This window comes from Diplodia seriata (genome assembly GCF_021436955.1).
Source record: "Diplodia seriata strain FDS-637 chromosome Unknown scaffold_2, whole genome shotgun sequence".
Classification (NCBI taxonomy): domain Eukaryota; kingdom Fungi; phylum Ascomycota; class Dothideomycetes; order Botryosphaeriales; family Botryosphaeriaceae; genus Diplodia; species Diplodia seriata.
In genome coordinates this window covers 3,724,216-3,747,416 of record NW_027117309.1, presented here as the reverse complement: position 1 = coordinate 3,747,416, position 23,201 = coordinate 3,724,216, and the positions used below count along the sequence as shown (strand labels likewise).

Below are 23,201 nucleotides of genomic sequence, written 5' to 3'. Positions count from 1 at the left end.
CACATGGTTACGACGCTTGTTGATCTTCCAAGCTACGGATATTGGACTTGCGCTTCCGCACTGCGGAAGCGCAGGGCACACCATGGCACCGTACATTCTTTCTCCGCATCTGCCGCTTCCTGGGAAAGCCGAGGATGAAGGTTTCCCCCTCTTTGGGGTTGTATGTTTACCCAAAGTAGGTCTCTGTCGGCACAAGCTGATATTTAGGAAAGAAGCCCGCGTTTGGCCAGTCAAGTAACGGCGTCTACACGTGCTCAACTTTTTCTTTCCAGGATTTTCTGATCTTGATTTTTTTTTGGGATCTTCCGAAACGATACACTAGTGGCCTCGAATGAGACACCTCTGTCGTCGGGGTCCGCAGAACAAGTGATATCTTTAAAAGGCAGGGTGGGATACGTACTCTCTCTCTCTCTCTCTCTCTCTCTCAAATCTCGACACGTTTGCAACAACCTGCTCCTCTTCCTTCAACGGAACCCCAACGTACGAGAAAGAATTTGGTCACGTATGTACATCTGTTACCTCCGAAAAAGGCTCCAAGTTATGGTGCGCATGAAACCCTGACGAGACAAAGCGAAGACGTCAGACAAGATGCCCGGTTCGAAGCCCTGGCCCCAGGTTCCAGTGGGCAATGCGGACCACACGCAAGCCGCCGTTGTAATCGTGGGATCCGGTTTCTCCGGGATGTGTATGGCGATTGACCTTCTCAAACGGAATAAGTGCCAGAACTTCGTAATCCTAGAAAAGTCCAGCGGGGTTGGAGGTATGCGCTTTCCTCCTCGAAACACTATGCGGAGGCTGCATGCTGATACTAATGACATGGTACAGGGACATGGTAAGCGCGGTCAAACCGGCCATGTACAACCGACACGGATGCTGACTTCGCCGCTGTTGAAGGCTAGACAACAAGTATCCTGGATGTTGCTGTGATAGTGAGTGGCTGTAATAACGTACCGAAAGCGCTCATATTGGCTGATATTATTTGGAAAGTCTGGAGCTTGCTCTACTCGTATTCTTTCGAACAAAACCCTGATTGGACCCGGCTCTACCCTGGGCAGGAGGAGATCCTTGTATGCCCAACTCGGCCGTTCTTTAGCTTTCCCAGTTGCTGACCATTCGCTGTCCGTCAGGAATATCTTCAGGGCGTGGCGCAGAAGTACGGTCTCTACAAGCATATTCGTTTCAACAGCACCGTCGAAGAAGCACGCTGGGATGAGGCGGAGAAGAAATGGAGAACGACGGTGCGCGTCTCGGGCGACAAAGACGCAGAGTTTGCGGAAGGCTACACGATCAGTTCGGACTTTCTGGTCTCGGCAGTGGGTCAGTTGAACGTGCCGCAATACCCCAAAATCCCAGGATTGGATGACTTCAAGGGAAAGACAATGCACTCGGCGCGGTGGGACTGGAGCTATGGGTTAGAAGGGAAGCGGATTGCCGTCATCGGAAACGGTAAGCGCTCTCCTGTTCCCACACGTCCAGAGCTGATAATCGGGCAGGTGCTTCTGCGGTGCAGATAATCCCAGAGATTGCGAAGGTGGCAGCCAAAGTGACGGTCTACCAGCGGCAGGCCAACTGGGTAGTACCGCGGCTCGATAAGCCCGTGTCCCCACTGAGGCGGCTGGCATACCGCTACGTGCCGCCGCTGCGGTGGCGCACACGGGCCTCGATGATGGACTACCGGGAGTCGTTCTATTCGGCCGTCTTTGACCGCGAGTCGGCATTTGCCGAGCAGCTGCGTCAATGGTGCCTCGGATCCATGCGGCAGCACTTCCCCGACCAGCCCGAAATGTGGGAAAAGCTCACGCCCAACTACAGCCCTGGCTGCAAGCGCGTCATCATCTCGGACGACTACTACCCGGCTTTGGCACGTGATAATGTCTCGCTCGTAACGAAGCCGATCAGCCATGTGTCCGAGACGGGCATCGCAGTGGAAGGCGAAGCTGCCGAGGAGTTCGACCTCGTCGTGCTGGCGACAGGCTTCCGGTCGGTCGAGTTCATGCACCCGATCAAGATCACGGGGGCAAGCGGACAGCCGCTCTCCGAGGTGTGGAAGCAGGGGGCGTGTGCATACCTAGGCGTCGTGGTCGAGAGCCTGCCCAACTTCGGCATCTTCTATGGACCCAACACCAACCTCGGGCACAACTCGATCGTGCTGATGATCGAAGCGCAGTCGCGGTACCTGAATGCGATGGTGGCGAAGGTGCTGGAGGCGCGCAAGCAGGGCAAGCAGCTGGCGATCCTGCCGAAGCCGGAAGTGGTTCGCAGGTTCAACGAGGACCTGCAGCGAGAACTGGAGCACAGCTCGTTCGCGGACCCGAACTGCCAGAGCTGGTACAAGAACGCCGAGGGCAAGATCACCAACAACTGGAGCCAGACGGTGGTGGACTACCAGCACAAGCTGGAGAGGGTGCACTGGGACGAGTTCCTCGTCGAAGGGTCTGGGGCGGAGGTGGTGGGCCGGAAGGACACCAAGGTGGGCCGCGTGGTCGAGGAGACGCGGGTGAGCAACACGGCGATTGCTTTGAGCGCACTGAGCATGCTGGCTGTTGCCGGCGGCTTTCTCGCAAGAGGCAGCATGCGCCTGAGGACACGGTAGATGTAGGCTGCCAGGGTGTTGTTTCTGTTGTAGGTTTCTCAAAGAAGAAGGCGCGTGTTACTTAGTGAGAAACAAGTCGTGGCCGCGCCGTCAGCTTCACGTCAGCCGAGGCGACGCCGTCACTCGCACTTTGTTCGCGCCGCAACCGCTCCGTCTCCATTGCGTACATACAATGCTCGTTCACCATGAAGCCCGGCTACGTCCCCGTGTCTCCTGCATCTGTTGACTGCCATTTTCTTGGACATTCTTGCACCCATCATGACATCTTCGTCCCCTCGTTGCTCACCCACCATCACACATAGCTCGCCCCCTCCTCAATCGGCCTCTGGTCTGGATCTGAGCACGCTGCCGCCGTTTTTTGTCCTACCAGCTCACCTCGCTGCCGAAGACGTGCATGAGCTGGAAGATAAAATCACCGAGTATGGCGGCCAGATAACTTATGATGTCTGCGAGGCCAAGCTGGTGCTGGGAAAGGTCGGCACCAAACGACGGGCTGTTATCGAGCTGCGCTCCCGCAACCTTCATACTGACGAAGCCACGCCAGCATCCGACAACCCGGATCCACCAGCCAAACGCCCGAGGACGGAGAGCGGAGCCGATTCCAACGAGGACGATAGAGCCTTGTCCACGGCCGAACTTCATGGCGATACGATCAAAGTCGTCAAGATGGAATGGCTCGATGACTCGTCGAATTCTGGGAAACTCTTGCCTCTGCAGAGCTATCTTGTATATGAAGGGAAGCCCATCTGCAATGGTCCTTCCTCCACCGCCTCTCCGTCATCGGTCCATTTACTTCACAAGCCACGTCTTGCTTCGGGACACAGCATCCTCGAACGCGCCAAAGCCGACGCCTATCCTGGGACAGTAGACAGTCAGGAAAAGCCAAGCACAACGCGCTGGGCTCCTGCTCACAGCGGCGTTCGCCGCTTTGGTCGCCACAATCACCACACCTCTCACAAAACAGCACTGCTCCAGCAAACCACCAGTGAGTATGAAGGAGAGCCCGCAAGTGATGTTCCTCCGCCTCCGGACTGGGTTGCGAGGGGAGTCAAGTATGCTTGCCAGCGCCCGACCCCTGCGAATTCACCCAATGCTGGCTTCATCCAACAGCTCAAATCCATCCGTCAGACGCGCACTCTTACCGGCGACGAGGTCGGCGTACGAGCATACAGTACCTCTATCGCCGCTGTAGCCGCGTACCCCCACCGAATCATTCACCCCAAGGAGATTCTCCGTCTCCCTGGTTGCGACGCGAAAATTGCCAACCTCTGGATCGAATGGAAAAACGCTGACGAAGGCGCCATCTCCGCCGTCGCAGACGCTGAGAGGGATGAGATGCTAAAGATCCTCCGCACCTTCTACGACATCTGGGGCGTCGGCGCCCACACCGCACGCGAGTTCCTGTTCGAGCGTGGCTGGCGCGATCTCGACGATGTGGTCGAGTTTGGATGGAGTACGCTGTCACGCGTGCAGCAGATCGGGGTCAAGTACTATGACGAATTCCAGCAGGGCATTCCGCGGGCCGAAGTCGAGCGCATCGCGGCAGTCGTTCGGGACCACGCCATCCGGGTGCGTGACGAGCGGGTCGACGTCATCGTCGTGGGCGGGTACCGCCGCGGTAAGGAGGCCCCCGGCGACGTCGACCTAATTGTAACCCACCGTGACTTCCACGCCACGGAGAATCTTATCACGGACCTGATAGCCAGCCTCGAGCGGGAGAGCTTGATAACGCATACGCTGCTGCTATCTCTCCATAACACGCAGCGTGGCCAGTCCGTCCTTCCCTACCGCGCGTCTAGCACCATGGTTGGCCCGAAGAGCTCGGGATTCGACACCCTCGACAAAGCCCTCGTTGTGTGGCAGGACCCGGAGTGGCCGTCGAAGGAGGAGGTTCTGGCCGAGGATCCCAAGGCGAAGAACCCGAACGTCCATCGCCGTGTAGACATCATCATCTCGCCCTGGCGAACGGTCGGTTGTGCAGTTGCAGGATGGAGCGGCGGAACGACTTTTCAGCGCGACTTGAGGAGGTATGCCAAGCATGTGAAGGGGTGGAAGTACGATAGTAGTGGGGTCAGGGATAGACGGACGGGAGAGGTCGTCGTGCTGGAGGGACCAGATGGTGTGGGGGAAGGGTTAGAGTGGGAAGATGCGGAAAAGAAAGTATTTGACGGATTGGGGCTGAAGTGGATTAGGCCGGAGGAGAGATGCACTGGGTGAGGGGCTTTGGTCCTTTTTCTCCCCCGAAGCGTGGAACAGGCGGACTGGATTGAAAGCTCTGAAAACGGGCCGGCGATTGAAGGCTTGGAATACCCCCAGATTCTGTTGTTGGCATTGATTGTCTCGAGATTTAGGCACAGGGCACTGGGGACGAGATACTATGGTCTATTCTCGGTAGACTTCATACGGCTATTTGGTGGCAAGAGGTTGATATATTGTGAGCAGAATACTTGTACACAAATCGAAATCTGAAATATTGGGCACCGAAATCTAGGACGGAACAACAAGGTCAATGCGGAGACGAGAAGTACCGTCAGAGTTCTTCATGACGCTGCTATTACCCCATTAGCTGATGAGACTGTGGTAACGATTCATTTTGTTCCCAAAGACAGCCATAACAACTTTGTGACGCACAGTGAATCAATGCTCCTCTCGGCTGATGTCGACGCCCCACTTGCTAAGCCGTACCGCATCCCAACAGCCATAACTAAATCCTCGTCAGGTCGACTTCCATTCAGCTGAACAGCCGACGAAAAAACACGAGCACACTGCTTCGATTCGTTGTCTTCATCGCAGCCCCCAGGCCTCGAGTGCTGTCCTTACGCTCTGACGTCACTCATACTTACCCCGCCACCTACGCTCTGAAATGTCCTCCACATTCTCGCCCACAGAACCAAGGCAGATTGTCATCATTGGCAGGTACCCAGCCATGAATGCATACTCCCTGCGCTAATCCATCGTACAGGCGGTGGTGCAATTGGCTGTTCTGCCGGCTACTTCCTGACACGCCATGCCCACTTTGATCCCAAAATCCACTCTGTCATCGTTCTCGAAGCATCCGAGATCGCAGCAGGTGCTTCGGGAAAAGCAGGCGGTCTGGTTGCGGACTGGGCGACTCCAAAATGCCTCGCACCGCTGAGCTTCAGGACGCACGGCGAGCTCGCGGAGCAGCATGGCGGCGAAAAGCGCTGGGGATACCGCCGCGTGCACTGCGCCGAGGTCGACCTCCAGGCCCAAAGGCACGACGCCAACCAAACTCCCCCCGCGGGCGCTCCCGACCACCCTCCCGAGCTCGACTGGCTCCGGCCCGGAAGCATCAAGTCCTACACCGAGATTGGCACACCCCGCAACTCCGCCCAGGTGCATCCGTACCTCTACACGACCACCATCGCCAAGCTCGCCGAAGAAGCCGGCGCCACCCTCCGCCACGGCCGCGCCACCGCCATCCGCTACACGGCCGACGAGACGGCCGTTTCGTCCGTGACCTACGTCCCCCAGGGCTCGTCGGCCTCAGAAGAGCCTACCACCATCCCCGCAACCGACGTCATCCTCGCCGCGGGCCCCTGGACCCCGACACTCCTCCCCCGCGCCGCTCTCCTCGCCCCGCGCGGCCACAGCATCGTCGTCAAGCCCACCGCCGGCCCCATCTCGCCCTACGTGCTTTTCACCAACATCATCACCGCACCTCCCCCCGACACTCCCCCGTCCTCCTACCCATCATCCTCCTCCGTCGTCTCGCCCGAGCTCTATCCCCGCCCCGCCGACGCCCTCTCCTCCGCTGAAACCGTCTACGTGGCCGGCGGCGACGATTACGCAGTCCCGCTCCCCGCCTCTGCCGCGGACGTCGCGGTCGACGGGCGGCGCTGCGCCGACGTGTGGGCCGCGCTGCGGGGCGTCGTCGACCGCGACAGGATACGCGACGGCGACGTCGTGGTGCGGCAGGCGTGCTACAAGCCGCAGATCCGCCGGCACGGGGAGGGCGAGGAGGTGGGCCCCATGGTGGGCGCGGTGCCGGGCGTGCGCGGCTGCTGGCTGGCGACGGGCCATGACGAGTGGGGCGTGTCGAATGCGGCCGGCACCGGCCTGGTGGTGAGCGAGATGGTGTTCGAGGGGGAGGCGAGGAGCGCGGATTGCGGGGCGCTGGATCCGAAGTATTTCTTGAAAGAGGGCGACGGGATGTGATGTGATGCTTTTTTTTGTTTTCGTGCGCGGGATGCTGTTGGATGGTTGTTGAGGCTTCGTTGCGAGGAAAGAGGGAACTGGCCGGGTTTCGGTCTTCTCACTCACGGTCAGGAAGTGGTAGCAGTACCGTCCAGCTTGGAGACGAAAATCATTTTTCCAGCGTTTCTCCGCGTGAAGCGGAGTCTGAATCTACATGCCAATTACCCCCCAACTCCGAGGCCCAAACCAGAATGCTTTTACAGCTTGAAGTTGCCAGCGCCACCTTGCGCCCTCCCGTTCTTGACAGCCTTGCCCTCGACATCCGTGACCTCGCCCTTCTTGTTGATGACCTTGACGCCGCCCTTCTTGAGATTGCTGACAACTTCCTTCCTCTCCTTCGTCTGCTTGCTCTCCTGCTTCTCCGGTCCACCGGCCTTCTGCAGACGCTCCTTGGCCCTCCTCCGCCGACTCTTCTTGTCCTCGCGACTTAATTCCTCCTTCGCGATCGGCATGCCGCCCTTTGTAACCACCTCGCCCTTTGTCCGCTCTTCGCCCGGTGCGTACAGTTCCTGTGGCGCGAGCATGTTGGAGCCACCGATGTCGCCGCCGGCCGTAGGCCTGGCATCTTCCATGGTGATGGCCGCCGCGTCGGTGCGAATCTCGAGGTTGGCGTCCGCAGGCTTGGGCTTGTAGTGCCAGCTGCTGAGGGCGTCGAGCTTCGCCGAGACGTCACGCCACAACGCTGCGATCTCGCGGTGCTCCTTCTTGAGCTTCTCGTCCTTGACGTCCACATAATTCGGGTCCGTCTTGCGCAGGTGGTCCTCCTCGTACTCCTCTGCGAGGCCCTTTTGCGCCTTGGTGTCGTCCAACTCGAACCTTCCGCGACGGGTAGGACCGGTGGCAAGGTCTTCGGGGCGTCTTTTGATGACCTCGTCGAACTCGCGGTTGATGATGCGACGCTTAATCAAAGACTCAATGTCCTCGCTGACTTCTGCAGTGATGACAGGAACGGGCTTGCCGGCGCGCTCAAAGTCTAGATCCTCCTCCAATAGCGAGTTTTGCGGCCTGTCTGCCGCTCTAGCCTCACCAGAAAGAGTCCATTCTCTCTTTGCCACGTTCTGAGATTCGAGGCGGCGGATCTCCTCCGCAAGCTTGGCTTGGCGGCGCTCATGGGTTGACTTGCGCGCCTTGGGGTCGTCGGCATCGACCTCGCTGAGATCCGAGGCATCTTGGTCATCGTCCGACTCGTCAAACAGGTCGCGGTGGACTGCAGCCATGGTCTTCTCCACGTCCTCGTCGTTCGGCGCTGATGTAGCCTTCTGATCCGCGGAAGGGAAGTTGTGAGGATGAGGACGGCCCTTCTTATTTTTGCTGGCCTTCTTTGCCGGTGGGGCGAAAAAATCGGCGTACATGATGTTGTTGGCATTGCCCATGTCGCCCATACCATCCATCTCCCCCTCGGCAATGGATACATCATCCATGTCATCATCACTAGCTCCTTCTGGTGCATTGAGATCCATGTTGCCGAATGTGGGGCCATCTTCCTCGTCCTCGCTTTCAGCATCCTCTGCACCCTCCTTCTGCAAGCCTCTGGCGACAAGCGAGTTTGAATTGAGGGGATCCTCGGCCCAGTTGACCTCCTCTTCGTCGCTAGCAGCGTCTTCATCGTCGCCCCTTGCATCCTGCTGTTCCAGGAACTCTGCCTGGCGGTTGAAATCGTCGATGGAGAAGAAGCCGTCGTTGAGACCATTCGGGTCGGGAACGTACTCAGCAGCAGGTTCGTCATCCTGTGATGCATCGTTGTCGTCGTAATCGTCCCGGTCCATGTCTATGTCATCGATATCCGACCCCTCATCCTCCTCTTCAGTGTGGAATCCTTCCTCAAGCTCCTCCTCGGCATCCTCGTCCGCCTCTTCAGAAACATCGTCGCCCTCATAGTCCCAGTCCACACCCTCCTCGCCTACTTCGCTTTCCCCTTCCTCATCGTCATCCGATCCACTAACCTCAAGGCCGTCCTTACCGAAGCCGACCATCTTAACGTCATTCTGGCCGGAGAAGCCATCGGTCTCGGCGAGCACCTCAGGCAAGTCACGCTCGACTTCAGCTCGCGCCGCGTCAAGGACCCTCTTAGACTGCTCCCAGACCTGTTCAACACCGAAGCCCTCGAGGTGGACCTTCTTCAGTTGCAACACCGGGCCGGACTCGGCGTCGCCCTCGCCGCGCTTCCTCTTCTTGCGGGCTTCCTGCTGGCGCTTGACCTGGACCTCGCTTACGCCAGAGGCCAATGGATCGAGGAGATGCTTCGCCAGCGCGAGTGTGGCATTGTGCAAGTTTGACGTGGGCTGCAGAAAGTCGTGCGGAGAGGCGGAGAGGGCTGTGACGAGAGCTTGCGCGGCGGCGGAGTTGGCGTCGGAGGAAGACGGCGGTTGGACAGACTGAGACGACAGGGTGTGCGACGATATCGAGCCCGTCGGCGAGAAGGAAAGAGTGGCCATGGTGTGCGGCGTGCGGATGTGTGCGCTGTCAAGGCCAGTGTCGCAGCGCTCTCCAGAAAAATTTAGGGTCGGGCGCTCGGTGGTTGCTAGCGCGAGTTAGCGCGAGCGAGCCAAGGATTTCCGCCCCGACCGTAACCCAGTTCCGCCTCCGCCGGCTCCTCCCCCGGCCTCTGTTGCACGACTTCCTCGCGACGGCTGTCGACTACCGGCCCCACATTTAGGCGTCGTCTGATTGCCCACGTCCAGACCTGCGGCGCAGCAGTCTGCGAACCAATCCTCAGACACGTGCGTCCAGGACGCGCCCTGAGTCGTCAGCTGCAACATGGATGTTAGACCGGGGTCTCTTCGTGCCAGACTTCCGATGCACGCAACACCGCACAGCCAGCCGCAGCACCCAGGAGCGGGTACGCAAACTGCCGGCATGTTTGCAAGCAGGGTTACGTTTGGGTGGGTCGAGTTCATCGGCAAACTCCCGTCTTGCTCCAGACAGGGTAGAGGCACAGGTCTATGCTTGCAACGGCCTCGACTTGGTGGACCAGGTATGCCCCGAAGGACAGTGTAGTATCAAGTAGTCCTCTCGGTAATAGCAGGCTTTGCCTTCTCGTTGATCTCACGTAATCGCGGACGGTAGATCCTGGCGGTTGTTGCAATTGCATGAACCATTCGTCGATACGCCGGGCTAGGGTAATATCATTTCTCCTTTGCTGGATGCCCGGGGTCCGTCAAGAGCCACAATGTTGCATATGCACGGCAGTTCGTTTCTGTAGGCTCTTGCGAGGATCTCAATACATGGTGCGGTGCGGTCCGGCGGTTGAAACGGTGGTGAAGACGAGATCTCCGCAGTCATCACACGATCTCAAGAGCCAGGCCAGAGCGATCGGCCACCATGACTACGCTGCTGGACCGGTCACATGCAAAATACCGTCATGCAGCAGATGCGCGGAGGTCCGACAAGTGGGCCTGTTGCCGTCGTTGACCTTTATGGGTCGTATGCGTCTCTACAGCCTGCAGCAGCTTGGCCGGATCTTCTTCGAGCATCCCTACGGGGTCCATGAAATGAACTTATCCACATGAGCCGCGCGGATTCGGCCACAGCGCCGCTGGGATTACGTAGTATGTTCGTCTTTACCGATGCGGCACAGTAAAGGATGTTGTGACGAGTCGGTAGGCAGCGATGGGGGAGAGAAAGGAAAAATACCCACGGCGGCATGTCACTTGTCGAGCCCCAGAGGTCCTACAATGCAAGCAACTCCAACAGAATACGGGGAACGATTGCCAAGCGGCATATCCTGCAAAGTGCCAGCACAAGTCGACGGGCCAGCAGCTTTTCGACAGGGGCCGGAGAGGGCACGACGGAATGCCATCGTCTAAATGGAACGGGAGGAGCCCGGCCTCGAGACGGAAAGCAACGGCAGGAACCTTTGCAGTAGGCCCTGAGAGCAAAGGCAGGAGCCCGACGGTGGCCGGGAGCGCTGATTGGCGGAGGGGATGGAGGGTGCTAAGCACCGCGCTAGCACTGTTGAGCAAGATCTGTGCCCTGGTTGAATCGTCGCGAGGGGTGCAACTGAAGCAGTAGCTGGACACGCGACCACGGACAATCAGCAGCGCCTCGGGGGCCTGAACGCGGCGACGAGCACGCAAATGCGGGGCGCGGGCTGGATGCGAGGAACGGGGGAGCATATCGCAATACATACCACGCAAGCGGGCCTCGCATGCCGGCGCGAGATGATGGCGCGCGACTCGTATTGCGCTGGCAGCCCGAAGCATCGATAACGCTGCCCCGCCGTCAGCCGTCTGCGGCCATTCCAGCAGCATGGATGATGGATGGCCGCTGGGAGCCGGGCGCCGTGCCCAGACCCTGCAGCAGGCCCACGATCCGCAGCGGCAGGCTCGTGCGTCGACGTCGTTGCGAAGGCCCCTGTCAATGCCCGCAGGACGTGGGTGCGGCGTCGTGGGCAGTTCTTGTAGTCGCAGCCGTCGGCGACGGGAACGGCTCCGTCGACGTTGGAGCTAAGGCGCCGCCGTTGCTTGCCAATTCCTCGCCATCTCCGATAGCCACGGGACGCGCATCGCCGTGGGATCTGCGCGGCGTCACCGCAGCTTTTTGCGCGTCTTGGCAGCACTTTTATCAACCGCGAAGCAGCCAAGCGCAGTATGGCCGTCCACGCCCGACTCAGCCAGCGCCCTGCCGTTGCTACAGAAGTCGCACGGACTGCTCTGCGCGACCCATTGCCTCCAGCCCGCCGCCTTCTGTCCGCCAGTTATCATCCGCCCTCTCCCGCCGCCAGCCACATGCTCTGCGCTGCTCCCAAGGCCCTGCTCCGTCGCTCTCCTCCCGTCCTCCCGCCTGCCCCAACTCCGGTCCGTCACGCCGACGCTGTTGGAGGATGAAGTACGGCGACACCCTGCGCCAGCGATCCATCCCTCAATGGGGGCCGTGTAGGTCGCGCCCGCCTCCGTCTATGACGTCGTTGCGCTGATGCCCGGCGCCCTCCTGCAGATAATCTCGACTACGACGAGATCAAACACCTCATCAAGGAGCACACCACCCCCGGCAATGGCAAGGCCGTTTCCATTCCCGGCCAGCCCGACGTGGACCGCTGCGAATTCGAGGACCAGTTGTTCGACATCCTCTCCGGCGAGCATCAGCGAATCGATCTTTTTGTGCGCAGCAAGTCGGGCGAAATCGAGCGCCGTCTGAGTATGCCGGGATACACCAAGCCTCTCGCTCGCGCCTCCGTGCTGACCCCCATGCAGACCATGTAACGAAGCAGATCAACCAATTCACCCTCCGCGAACGCGCTACCTCTCCCACGGACCGAAACATATCCGAAAGGCGCCGGCAAAAGTATGGCAAGATAGAGGGCGACGTGCTAAGGTATGCGCTGGTGGTTGTGCGTGGCCATGATGGCGCAGGCTAACTGTATGCAGGGCGGGCGAGGAAGTCCGGTCACTGGCCCGATTCGTCGGCGCACAGCGTCTTGCTTTCGCAAAGTTACTCAAGAAGTACAAGAAATGGACGCATTCCGACTTGCTGGAGCAACGCTTCAAGCAGGAGGTTCTGAGCCAGCCGGGAACCTTCTCACAGGCTGATCTTGCTCCGTTATTGAACTATTGGAGCGACACGCTGCATGCTGTGCGAGAGTCCTACCAAGCCGGCAAAGCCCCTGATACCCCCAGAATCGCCCTGAGCGACGAGGACCCCGTCGATCCCGCCGGATCGGCGGATTTGAAGGCTGTCCCATCCAAAATCCATGCCGCAGCCGAAACCGCGAATGAGGTGGATCTTGATACTGCCCTAGCCACACTTCCTCTGGGGCCTTCAGGAGCCCGTGCTACCTACTGGGTGCATACAGAACAGATCGTCGAGATTCAGATCCTGCTTCTCCAGACGTTGCGACTTTTCGAGGGCAAACTCGCCAAGTCCCAGCCGACATCTCCTTTTGAAACTCCAAAGCGGCGCGACTCCTCCGAGAGGCTAGACGGCCTGAATGACAGAGCAGATGATGTCGGTGCTATCTTCATCGATGACTCGGAGAGGTACGCCCAGCAACGAAGTGCTACAACCGTCGAAGATGCAGAGGAAACGCCCGGGAAGCCGGCAACTCGCGTTTTGGGAACTGCTCGTTGGAATGCTGGTGGTGAAGCCGCTGTCTGCGTGCCGTGTGAATACGACGAAGAAAACAGCGGAGCAACCGTGTGCGCTAAGTTAAAGCGCAAGCATCTCAGTGATTTCCTTACTCTGGACCGACCGTTCCATGCTCGGAGGCCGTCTGGCTTGTCGCCCATCCAAGAGCATGCCTCCCAGTCCGATGTTTCGGAGCGTGACCCGGTCGACGACCTTCGCGCATGGTTGATGTCTCACAGAGAGTTTTGTCCTATCGCAGAAATCAGCGCAAAGCGCAGCCGCTTCGTTGGCATGGATAACGACTCAGATCACGGTGTTTGGGCAGTGTTGGATCGCGAGATCTGTTTGAAGGCGCCCAGGCTGTCTGATTTGGTTGAGAGTGACTGGCCCAAGAAAGCGAGGCAGGACGCAACTGCCTTCCCTTTCGCTGTTTTAGAAGTCCGTTGCGAAGGAGCGCAAACGAACGACCTAATCCGCACCCTGGACCACAGCCACCTTGTGAGTACATCATCTGGTTTTTCATGCACCATGTCACTGACTCATATTCCTCAGACCGAGCGCATCAGAGGCTTTTCGTTGGAGGCGCACGCCATCTGGAGCTGTTGCAAACCATCTTCCATGCAGCCGCCATACTGGGTAGGGACTTTCCTCTTCACTTCGAGTTGTTGACAACCCTAACACTGACGTTGCGCAGCTCCCAACGCTAGAGCGTGATATCAGAAAGGTTCCAGCAGCCGTACCAAAGCACACCTCCCGCTGCGGAAGTGCGGTTCCGCATCTCGAAGCGGGTAGCTCCCGGCATACGTCAGTGTCCAATTCTTCCGTGACAGACGGCCAGACTAGCCGCTACACAACGCTGCACGGGGAATCATCTGCAACATCCATGAATGAAATCGAGCCTTCTACACTGAGCGCTTCTAAGAAACCCAGGCGCTCGAACTTGCGCGACTTCGCCATGGACGAACAGCAGGAACCCCGCACCAGCACTCAGGGTTACTGGAATGAGTACGACAACCCAGAAGACGGCGAGGACGAAGACGCATATGTAATCTACGTGGATCCGTTTGAATCTCCCAAATTCCCAGGACAAGAAACCCTCGGCAAGCTCTTTGTCAAGCTGAAGAATGCAATTGGGTCGCGCCGCAGGCCTTTGGAGCAAGATTCGCTCCTTGCGTCACCAACAGCAAATAGTGTTGAAGATAGCGATGATGGCGAGCCGAGCTCCCCCGCCCGCGGGCAGAACCAGGGTTACGGTACCATGCCTGACAATCTCAACAACCCACATGGATCGGGCAAGTCCCATCGGCCTGATCGTCGCAACCGTCTCCTTGACCTCTTCCGTCCAAGAGACTCGGTTACCGAAGCTCGCTGGAGCTACCGCCCTAGTCCGGTACAGACTCTAGGAGCCAATCCCTCTGACCTGAACGAGCTCCTTGCGGACCTTGAGCAGCGCCGCGCCGAGCGTGAAGCGACCAAGTTCCGGCTCTGCATGACTTCGCTCGCCGCATCGGTCATAGTGCTGCTCATAACATGGACACTTGCTGCGACCAGCCGGAGGAAGCTTCGCAAAGAAGTCAACATCATGGTAGTGGTGGGTGTGGTTGCTAATCTAGTCTTCGCTATCGTGGGTGTCCTTTGCGCGGTGAGCAAAAGGCAAAGCTTGGGCCTGATCGCTGGGTTGTGTGTAGCGGCAGTGGTTGCAGCAGTGTGCGTAGCTGATGGTGGGTTGCTTGTTTGGCTCTTGAGCTGAAGCAGGATCGAGTGGCGCATGACTGCTGCTTCGATGCTTCTTGTTTATTCTTGTTTATTGCTATAGACATGGTGTTTACAGGCCTCCAAAAGGTGTATGGTGGTGTTAGGGGACACTTGCAACTTGTCGATACCCAGCCTATTTCCAGATGGTATACTGCCAGCCGCTGTTTCCTTGTTGTGCGACAATACTTGATGTCGCGCTGAAAACTTCAATGCAGACCTACCTTATAGCCGCCGTAGATGTATATACTTCGATTTCGTCTTTTTTTTTTTTGAAAGTGGCTCAACTCGTCGAAACGATCTGGGAATCTGACTTTTCATGGGAGTGGCATGTAGATATGCAACGGCGGCATCTTGTTCGCCACCCAGCTGGTTTATGTTCATCAAAAAGGATCTACAAACAGATAGGATGCGCGGCATGGTTCTACCAGCCGCCTCCGCACTCGGCAGCCTATCCGGGTGGACCTGCTGCACAAAGTCTTTGATCATCGGCCGATCGCAAGGGTTTGAGAGACAATTCTAGATGGCCTTATCTGCGGCCAATTACATGATGCATGCTGCTAAATTTGCCGAAGGCGATCAATTGATATACCTAGATACATAGGCACGCAACTCTCCCGCCAGCAGGGATGGAAGTGCTATACTGTGTAGTCCAACCCGATGCCAGCTTGCCCGGTGGGTGCTTGCGACAACTCCGCCAGATGCCACGAAGCATCGTTACGGGTACCAGGTATGTAGAAGAAGGAACGATGGTGTCAATGTCCCGACCCTCATGCCTGTCGAGAAACCGGTGCAATACTAATGAAACCGGCCTCATTGGCTCAGTCATAATTTAGACTCACAGTAACTAAGCACTGACGGGAGGGTACTTGCCACGTGGGTGTGCACGGAGGCCCATCGCGGAACGCACATCGCGCTCCCAGAAAGCGGGCCAGGCTGGCGCTGACGTTGGTGCCAGCGGTAAATGCGGGGAAGCGGAGCGCAGGCGCGGGGTAGCGGACTGGAAGGCCAAAAGGGCCAATTTACGACAATGATAATCTGGCCGGACGCGTCTGGGCGGGCGAAACGCGCGCGCTGCCCAGAGCTTCCATTTGCGTCCGTGATCGGCGCTTTTCCGTATCAAGCAATAGCAAAATACAAACACCCAGCCCGCCCAACGCCGCTTTCCGGCTCCGTTCCGCCATCGCCAGCACTGCCCGAGAGTGCTCTGCCCGCGCCTGGCCTGTTCAGCCTCGCCCTGCGACACCAGCGCCGTGCCGTCTGCACCCGCCGATCGCGGAGAGCTAGGCGAAACACGAATTGAGTGGCGCTCCGGCCGCCTGCAATCTCGCTGGCCCCCTAAAGCGCACCCTACGGCGGAACACACTGCATGCCCAGCATCCCCAGCGCCCGCCAGACATTGCTTGCCTTGCATACATATTGTCGCCCTCGACCAGCGTCACACCGCGCTACCAGGAATCCACATTTCCAATCGGAACACCGCAACCATGGCGCGCAACACCCGCGCCGCTGCGCGCGCTCAGCAAGCCGCCGAAGAGATCGCACACCACGACGAGAACAACCCCGCCATCGAAGACGCGTCCGAACGTTCCGGAACCCCGCCCGCCATGGAGGATGCGCTCCGCGAGCCGCTGAGTCCAACAGCCGTGAACAAGAGCGCCCTTGCGGCTGCGGTTGAGGAGGACGAGGTCGAAGACAAGCCCAAGACGAGGGCAACGAGGGCCGCGCGCAAGAAGAAAGCGCAAGACGAGCACGCATCTGAAGCTGAGCCTGAGGCTGAGGTTCAAACGGATCTGTCAGGAGAAGAGGACGTAGCCCCCACACCAGCGCCAAGGAGGACGCGATCCACAAGGAGTCGCAAGGCAAAGGCGCAAGAGCCCGAGCTTGCGCATGAAGCTGAGCAAAGCCAGGCCGAGGAAGAAAGCGAGCCCGCCCCCAAGCCGACGCCCGCTCCGAAGAGGGCCAGGTCAACAAGAGGGAGAAAGGCGAATGACCCAGAAACGGAATCTCACGCGGAGAGAGAGGTTGAGGCGCAAGATGAGCAGCCCGCCGAGCCCGAGGCATCTGAGGTGGCCCCCGCAGAGGAAGCAAAGCCGACTCCTGCGCCAAAGAGGACGAGGTCCACGAGGTCCAAAAAGACAAAGAATCCAGAGCCGGAACTGGAGCCAGATGCCGCCGCCGAGCCTGACGTCTCAGAGCAGTCAGTGCCGCAACGTGATGCCATGGAGGAAACACCTCAGGAAGACGCTGGCGTAGAAGAGGAGGATGCCTCGGCTCCCCAAAAGAAGGCAAAGGGCCGAGCAGCAAAGAAAGGAAAAAACACGACTGCCAAGAGAGCTACGAGGAAGAAGACGAATGATGACCCTACCGAGGCACCCCAAGATGAAGCCCTTCAGTCTCATGATGCGCAACATGAACAAGACGTAGTAGATGAGACCGCTGAATCAGAAGTTTCTGTACCTTTGCCTGAGCCTCAAGTGGAGGAGGTCAAAGCTTCCGAGGAAGAGGTGCGAGAGCCTCAGGTCGAGGATGTCAAATCTCCTGAAGATGTTCCAGACACTGGAGTCAAAGGAAGTACAGCTCATGTGGAAGAAGTTCCAGAGCCTCAAGTCGAAGAGGTCACGGCCTCCATGGAAGGGATTGAGCCGCACGATCAAAAGCCTGAAGAGAGCGCTGTTGAACCGGAACCCGAACCGCCCGTCATTACCGCCGAGCCTGTCGAATCGCATTCCATTGAGCCAATCAAGTCGCAACCCACTGGTCCAGTCGACTCCATGGCGCCTGAAAACGCAACCATCGAGACTATGGAGGCTGAAATTGCTCAAGCTACCGAATCCGCTCCGGCAGTAGAAACCCCGCCGGGAATCGAGACGCCATCTTCCCCTGAACTTGACCCTGTGGAGCAACAGATCCTGGAAGAGATCTGTATGAGCTCGGCCAAGAAAAAGCCGGTGGAGGAAGCATCGGAAGCCATGCCGCCATTGAAGCTTGAGGACTCGTTGGAGGAAATGGATGCGCTTGAGGACGCTCTTGAGGATGTTGGGAAGTCACTGGATGCCGCCGAGACTCCTGCTATAAGCGACTCTAAAGAGAGAAAACCTGCTCCCAGAAAGGACATTGCTTCTACCTCCGCAAAGCCTAAGGCTGCTCCTCGGCCGTCCACAACCATGAAGCCTATCACCAAAAGAGCATCTACGGTTCCGTCTACGAAACCTGCCCCGAAACCTGCCACGAAATCCGCTGCGCCTATTCCCAAAGTTCCCGGGAGATCGGCTACGGCGCCCATTTCAGCTGCTAAGCCTTCGCACGTTCGCTCAGCGAGTACTCGGGCTGCGCCGACTAAGGAAGAGGGCTCGGCAGGTGGCAAGCAACGGTCTGCAGGCCAAGTGGTTGATTATCTTGCGATGAAGCGCCGCCCAGTGTCCGTGTCTTTTCCTACTCCACCGCCCCCTCTCAAATCGACGAAACAACCTACCATGCCAACATTCCAGCTACCTGGAGAAGCAATCGCTGCTAAGTTGAAGGCTCAGAAGGAGGAGCGACTGAAACGTGAGGCAGAGAAGGCTGCCAGTGGTGAACAGAACAAGGAACGGGGCGAGAAGGAGACTGCGGAGAAGAAGAAGCGGGAGTTCAAGGCCCGTCCACTTCCCAGCTTCATCAAGAAACCTGGAGCGGCCGCGCAAGTTCGTCAGACAGCCGCAAGCCGTGCGCGTGAAGGCTTGATGCATGGTGGCGCAGACGCTGACGACAGCACTCTCAAGCGTAGCAGCTCCATCCGCGTGGAGCCCGGCGCTGGCGGTAAACGCCAGAGTACTGTCGATGCGAAGCGCAGCCGTGCCCTTCCAGCTCGTCCTGCTCCGGCCCAGCATTCATCCAGCGCTTCAAGCTCAGCGGTTGGGGCTCAGCAGCGCACCACATCCTCGCAGTCTTCCCTTGCCTCGTCTGTCTCGTCAACGACAGTCGCTGCGCTGAACGATGCCGCCAACACGTCCTCGTCGACAGCCAAGCCTCGTGTTCCGTCAGCAGCATCCTCACAAGGTCCGCATCCGCCGTCTTCGAGCTTCTCTTTCCGGCCCGGCCCGGTCACCAAGTCCGAGGTCACAACCGCGGACAAGCAGGCGCTGAAGCAGAAGGCCAAGGCCATCTTCAACAGAGACAAGGTGGAGAAGGAACGCCAGGAACAAGAAAAGCGTGAGAAGGAGGAAGCGGCTAAACAGGCACGTGCCGCAGCAGCGGAGAGGGGAAGGCTGGCAAGCCGAGAGTGGGCGGAGAAGATGATGAAGAAGAAAATGGAGGCAAAGGCGGCTACTCCCAAGCCTGCGGCTGCTTGAACATTATTGGCAAATTTGACGGATGTGACAGGTTCTGCTGGAGAGTTGGTAAATCTTCATCGTCTGTTTTTTTCTTTCTTATTTTTGGAGGGGGCAGGGCGGGGGTGTGAAGGAGTGAGTGTTGGGGCCTTGGTCTGATTGATTGAATTGGTCTGTTACAATCACTGCGGCGTTCGATGGTTGACTCCAGCCACTGGGTAAGCCTCGTCAGGCTTTGTTGATACACAGAATACAGAGAGCTGTGAAATTACGTAGTCTCAAGCGCTCCACAAGTCCACTATTACAGTTACAGTACACACATGACGGTTGCGGGCCATCGAAGCTATTCCGAAAGAGGAAATGTGAGTGCTTTTGCAGCACCCCTAAAGACAAGTTGCAAAGCGATCACACTTCGTTCTCAGCCGTAATCCCATGCCACAAAGCCATCAACGTTCCGCGAATGGGACTGTAATAGTGAGTTCAGTCACCGCAACAGTAGAGGAACGTGTATCAGAGCCACGCGTGACGTAATGCCCGATGCCGGACATGTCGAGGTCTGCAGAGCGTTGCATAGTCGGGCAAGGCCATGTGGAGAAGCGCACAAAAATGCCATGATTCCCCAGATTTCTGCCGCAAGGGACAAGTGCAGCACGCGCTGCCGTAGCGATGTCGGTCCTGGTCCTGCAGTTGCCTGGGGCGCTTTGAAATGGACACAAGGATGAATGCCGGTTAAACCCGCGTCGACAAACAGCGCACGGTCCTCGACGCCAGACGCGTCGCGCGCGCCGCCTACAAAACTCGCTCTGCTCGCCGCGTCTTCCTCCCGACCACTCTCTCCACCCACCCAGTCCTTTTCCGTGATACCCCTCGCCCGCCTTCGAGCTCCCTTCCTTTGTTTCTGGAACAGCGGGCCTACTGGGAGAACAACAGAAACAGCTTGTCGCCACCATGTTTGTCTTCAAGCGCGGTATGTCAACGACTTTTTGGGACTCCGCCTTTGCCGTACCCATGCAACTGACGCCTGTGCTTTGTAGACGGACGCAAGGAGCGCGTCCAATTCGACAAGATCACCGCCCGTGTGTCGAGGCTGTGCTACGGACTCGACCCGGAGCATGTCGACCCCGCCTCCATAACCCAGAAGGTCATCTGTAAGAATCCCACTTCTTTCAGATAACTTATGGGCGAGCTGCAGGCTAACGCTAGTGACTATCAGCTGGTGTATACCAAGGTGTCTCAACCATTGAACTGGACAATCTGGTAAGCAGCAGCAGCAGCCACGACCGTCTGTTGAACGTTGCAATTGCTAACCATCTCTCAACCAGGCCGCCGAGACTGCTGGTGAGCTCCGCCCTACAAAGCTTTCCCGATGCAAAGCCATTGACAGAAGTTAGCCTATATGACCGTTACGCACCCTGACTATGCCATCCTCGCCGCCCGCATCGCCGTGTCGAACCTCCACAAGCAAACCAAGAAGCAGTTTTCTGCTGTCATCGCCGACCTCTACAACTACGTCAATTCCAAGAACAGGAAGCACTCTCCTATGATCTCCAAGGAGACGTACGAGATCGTGCAAAAGCACGCCGAAGAGCTGAACTCGGCCATCGTCTACGATCGCGACTTCCAGTACCAATACTTCGGCTTCAAGACTCTGGAGAGGTCATACCTGCTCCGCATCGATGGAAAGGTGGCCGAGCGGCCGCAACAGATGATTATGCGTGTCGCTGTTGGCATTCACGGCGAGGACATTGAGAAGGCCATCGAGACTTACAACCTCATGTCCCTGAAATACTTCACTCACGCTTCGCCCAGTAAGACAGTCAATCGCCGTAGTAGTGGTTCGTCAGGCTGACACCTAGCACAGCTCTGTTCAACGCTGGAACCCCCAAGCCTCAGTTGGCGTCTTGCTTCCTCATCGACATGAAGGAGGATAGCATCGACGGTATCTACGACACCCTCAAGACCTGCGCCATGATCTCCAAGACCGCTGGAGGCATCGGTCTCAATGTTCACCGCATCCGTGCCACTGGTAGCTACATTGCTGGCACCAACGGCACTAGCAACGGCTTGATTCCCATGCTTCGCGTCTACAACAACACTGCGCGCTACGTTGACCAGGGTGGCAACAAGCGTCCGGGTGCCTTCGCCATCTACCTCGAGCCATGGCACGCCGACGTCTTCAGTTTCCTTGATCTTCGCAAGAACCACGGCAAGGAGGAAGTCCGGGCTCGCGACCTGTTCTACGCTCTCTGGATTCCTGATCTCTTCATGAAACGTGTCGAGCAGAACGGCACCTGGACCCTCATGTGCCCCAACGAGTGCCCGGGGCTGGCAGATGTTTATGGAGACGAGTTCGAGGCTCTTTACGAGCAGTACGAGAAGGAGGGTCGCGGCCGTGAGACCGTCCGCGCTCAGAAGCTTTGGTACGCCATTCTCGAGGCCCAGGTCGAGACCGGTAACCCCTTCATGCTGTACAAGGATCACTGCAACCGCAAGAGCAACCAAAAGAACCTTGGTACGATCCGCAGCTCCAACCTTTGCTGCGAGATCGTCGAGTACACTGCCCCCGATGAGGTCGCTGTCTGCAACTTGGCCTCGCTGGCTCTCCCGACCTTCGTCGACGTTGAGAACGGTGTCTACGACTTCAAGAAGCTTCACGAGGTTACCCAGGTGCTCGTGAAGAACTTGAACAAGATCATCGACATCAACCACTACCCGGTGCCCGAGGCCAGAAAGAGCAACATGCGTCACCGCCCCATCGCAGTGGGTGTCAACGGTCTTGCCGATGCCTTCCTGGCTCTTCGCATGCCTTTCGATTCCCCCGAGGCCAAGCAGCTCAACATCCAGATTTTCGAGACCATCTACCATGCATCCATCACTGCCTCGATTGATCTTGCCAAGCTCCATGGTCCCTACGAGACCTTCCAGGGCAGTCCTGCCTCTCAGGGCATCTTGCAGTACGACATGTGGAACAAGGCACCGACCGACCTTTGGGACTGGGACAGCGTGAAGGCTGAGATTGCTCAGCACGGTATCCGCAACTCTCTGCTCGTCGCACCCATGCCCACCGCCTCGACCAGTCAGATCCTCGGCTTCAACGAGTGTTTCGAGCCGTACACGTCGAACATCTACTCTCGCCGTGTGCTGGCTGGCGAGTTTCAGGTCGTCAACCCCTGGCTCCTCAAGGACTTGGTCGACCTCGGCCTGTGGTCTGATCAGATGAAGAACCGCATCATCGCTTCCAACGGTTCTATCCAGCAGATCCCCAACATTCCCGACGACATCAAGGCGCTCTACAAGACGGTCTGGGAGCTTTCTCAGCGCACCATCGTCCAGATGGCTGCCGATCGGGGTGCCTTCATTGACCAGTCCCAATCGCTCAACATCCACATGAAAGACCCTACGATGGGCAAGATCACGTCGATGCACTTTGCTGGCTGGAAGCTCGGTCTCAAGACTGGCATGTACTACCTCCGTACGCAGGCCGCCGCTGCGCCAATTCAGTTCACTGTCGACCAGGAAGCTCTCAAGGTTGCCGATACCAACGTCGCTCGCACCCAGAAGCGCCGCACCCTCGGCACGGCCGGCTACCAGAGTGCGTCGATTCCGCGCCCCATGTACGCGCAGAAATCCGACTCGCCGGAGCAGAACGGTATGTCGCCGCCGGCCTCGACGCCTTCTGCGCCCACAACGCCGTCCAAGGAGAGGAAGATCAATCCCATGACGCCAAGGAAGGATGCGATCCCGGTCCCTGAGTTCAAGGCGGACGTGGAGGACGGCGATAGTCCTAAGTTGCTTTCGACCAAGCCGGACGGTGCGGTCCCAAAGGAAGAAGAGCTGCCTTCGGCACAGCACCCCAAGGACCCTCAGGTCGAGGATGAGGGCAAGGACTCAAACGAACGCGATGGTGACATCTATGCGGATGCAGTGCTGCAATGCAGCATCGAGAACAAGGAGGAGTGCCTCATGTGCAGTGGTTGATTTGCCATGGTGAAGCAAATGACAGTAAAATAGGTGTTGTGTTTAATGGGCCGGAATGATTGTTTTGGATAAGGGTATTCACACTGGGTTCACGGGCGTTGTGGGCGGATGACTGTGCTTTTTGTACGATCGAAAGCTGCGAAGTTGCAACGAATTAGATAGCCGTTGCGCATATAGCGACCTGATTCTTTGAGCTGGCTATCCTTTGGGTGCCGGATTGAAATGACTATGAAAGAACATAAAGGTTTGCAGCGGCAACTAGAGGCGAGTGAAGAGCTGAGGACGCG

At 57.9% G+C, this 23,201-nt stretch overlaps 6 protein-coding genes across 6 annotated transcripts; 5 read left to right on the top strand and 1 right to left on the bottom strand.

Moving 5' to 3' along the window:
• Window positions 1-588: 588 nt before the first annotated feature.
• SLS55_002490 (uncharacterized protein) lies at window positions 589-2,593 on the top strand (the record flags this gene model as incomplete). Its single annotated transcript, XM_066773972.1, has 5 exons — window positions 589-760; window positions 826-832; window positions 995-1,067; window positions 1,128-1,446; window positions 1,494-2,593. 5 exons carry the CDS (start codon window positions 589-591, stop codon window positions 2,591-2,593), a joined length of 1,671 nt encoding a protein of 556 aa, XP_066636539.1.
• Window positions 2,594-2,851: 258 nt separating this feature from the next.
• Window positions 2,852-6,772, top strand: SLS55_002489 (uncharacterized protein; the record flags this gene model as incomplete). Its single annotated transcript, XM_066773971.1, has 2 exons — window positions 2,852-4,655; window positions 5,556-6,772. 2 exons carry the CDS (start codon window positions 2,852-2,854, stop codon window positions 6,770-6,772), a joined length of 3,021 nt encoding a protein of 1,006 aa, XP_066636538.1.
• Window positions 6,773-7,008: 236 nt separating this feature from the next.
• Window positions 7,009-9,246, bottom strand: MPP10 (U3 snoRNP protein; the record flags this gene model as incomplete). Its single annotated transcript, XM_066773970.1, has 1 exon — window positions 7,009-9,246. The coding sequence occupies one exon, from the start codon at window positions 9,244-9,246 to the stop codon at window positions 7,009-7,011; it is 2,238 nt and encodes a 745-aa protein (XP_066636537.1).
• Window positions 9,247-11,633: 2,387 nt separating this feature from the next.
• On the top strand, window positions 11,634-14,589 carry SLS55_002487 (uncharacterized protein; the record flags this gene model as incomplete). The annotated part of the gene is made up of 8 exons (XM_066773969.1): window positions 11,634-11,685; window positions 11,747-11,947; window positions 12,004-12,124; window positions 12,178-13,372; window positions 13,427-13,510; window positions 13,569-13,662; window positions 13,705-14,516; window positions 14,563-14,589. The coding sequence occupies 8 exons, from the start codon at window positions 11,634-11,636 to the stop codon at window positions 14,587-14,589; spliced, it is 2,586 nt and encodes an 861-aa protein (XP_066636536.1).
• Window positions 14,590-16,113: 1,524 nt separating this feature from the next.
• SLS55_002486 (uncharacterized protein) lies at window positions 16,114-18,957 on the top strand (the record flags this gene model as incomplete). Its single annotated transcript, XM_066773968.1, has 1 exon — window positions 16,114-18,957. One exon carries the CDS (start codon window positions 16,114-16,116, stop codon window positions 18,955-18,957), a length of 2,844 nt encoding a protein of 947 aa, XP_066636535.1.
• Window positions 18,958-19,884: 927 nt separating this feature from the next.
• Window positions 19,885-22,914, top strand: RNR1_1 (ribonucleotide-diphosphate reductase subunit rnr1; the record flags this gene model as incomplete). The annotated part of the gene is made up of 6 exons (XM_066773967.1): window positions 19,885-19,903; window positions 19,971-20,084; window positions 20,150-20,193; window positions 20,259-20,274; window positions 20,328-20,744; window positions 20,798-22,914. The coding sequence occupies 6 exons, from the start codon at window positions 19,885-19,887 to the stop codon at window positions 22,912-22,914; spliced, it is 2,727 nt and encodes a 908-aa protein (XP_066636534.1).
• Between the last annotated feature and the right edge of the window lie 287 nt (window positions 22,915-23,201).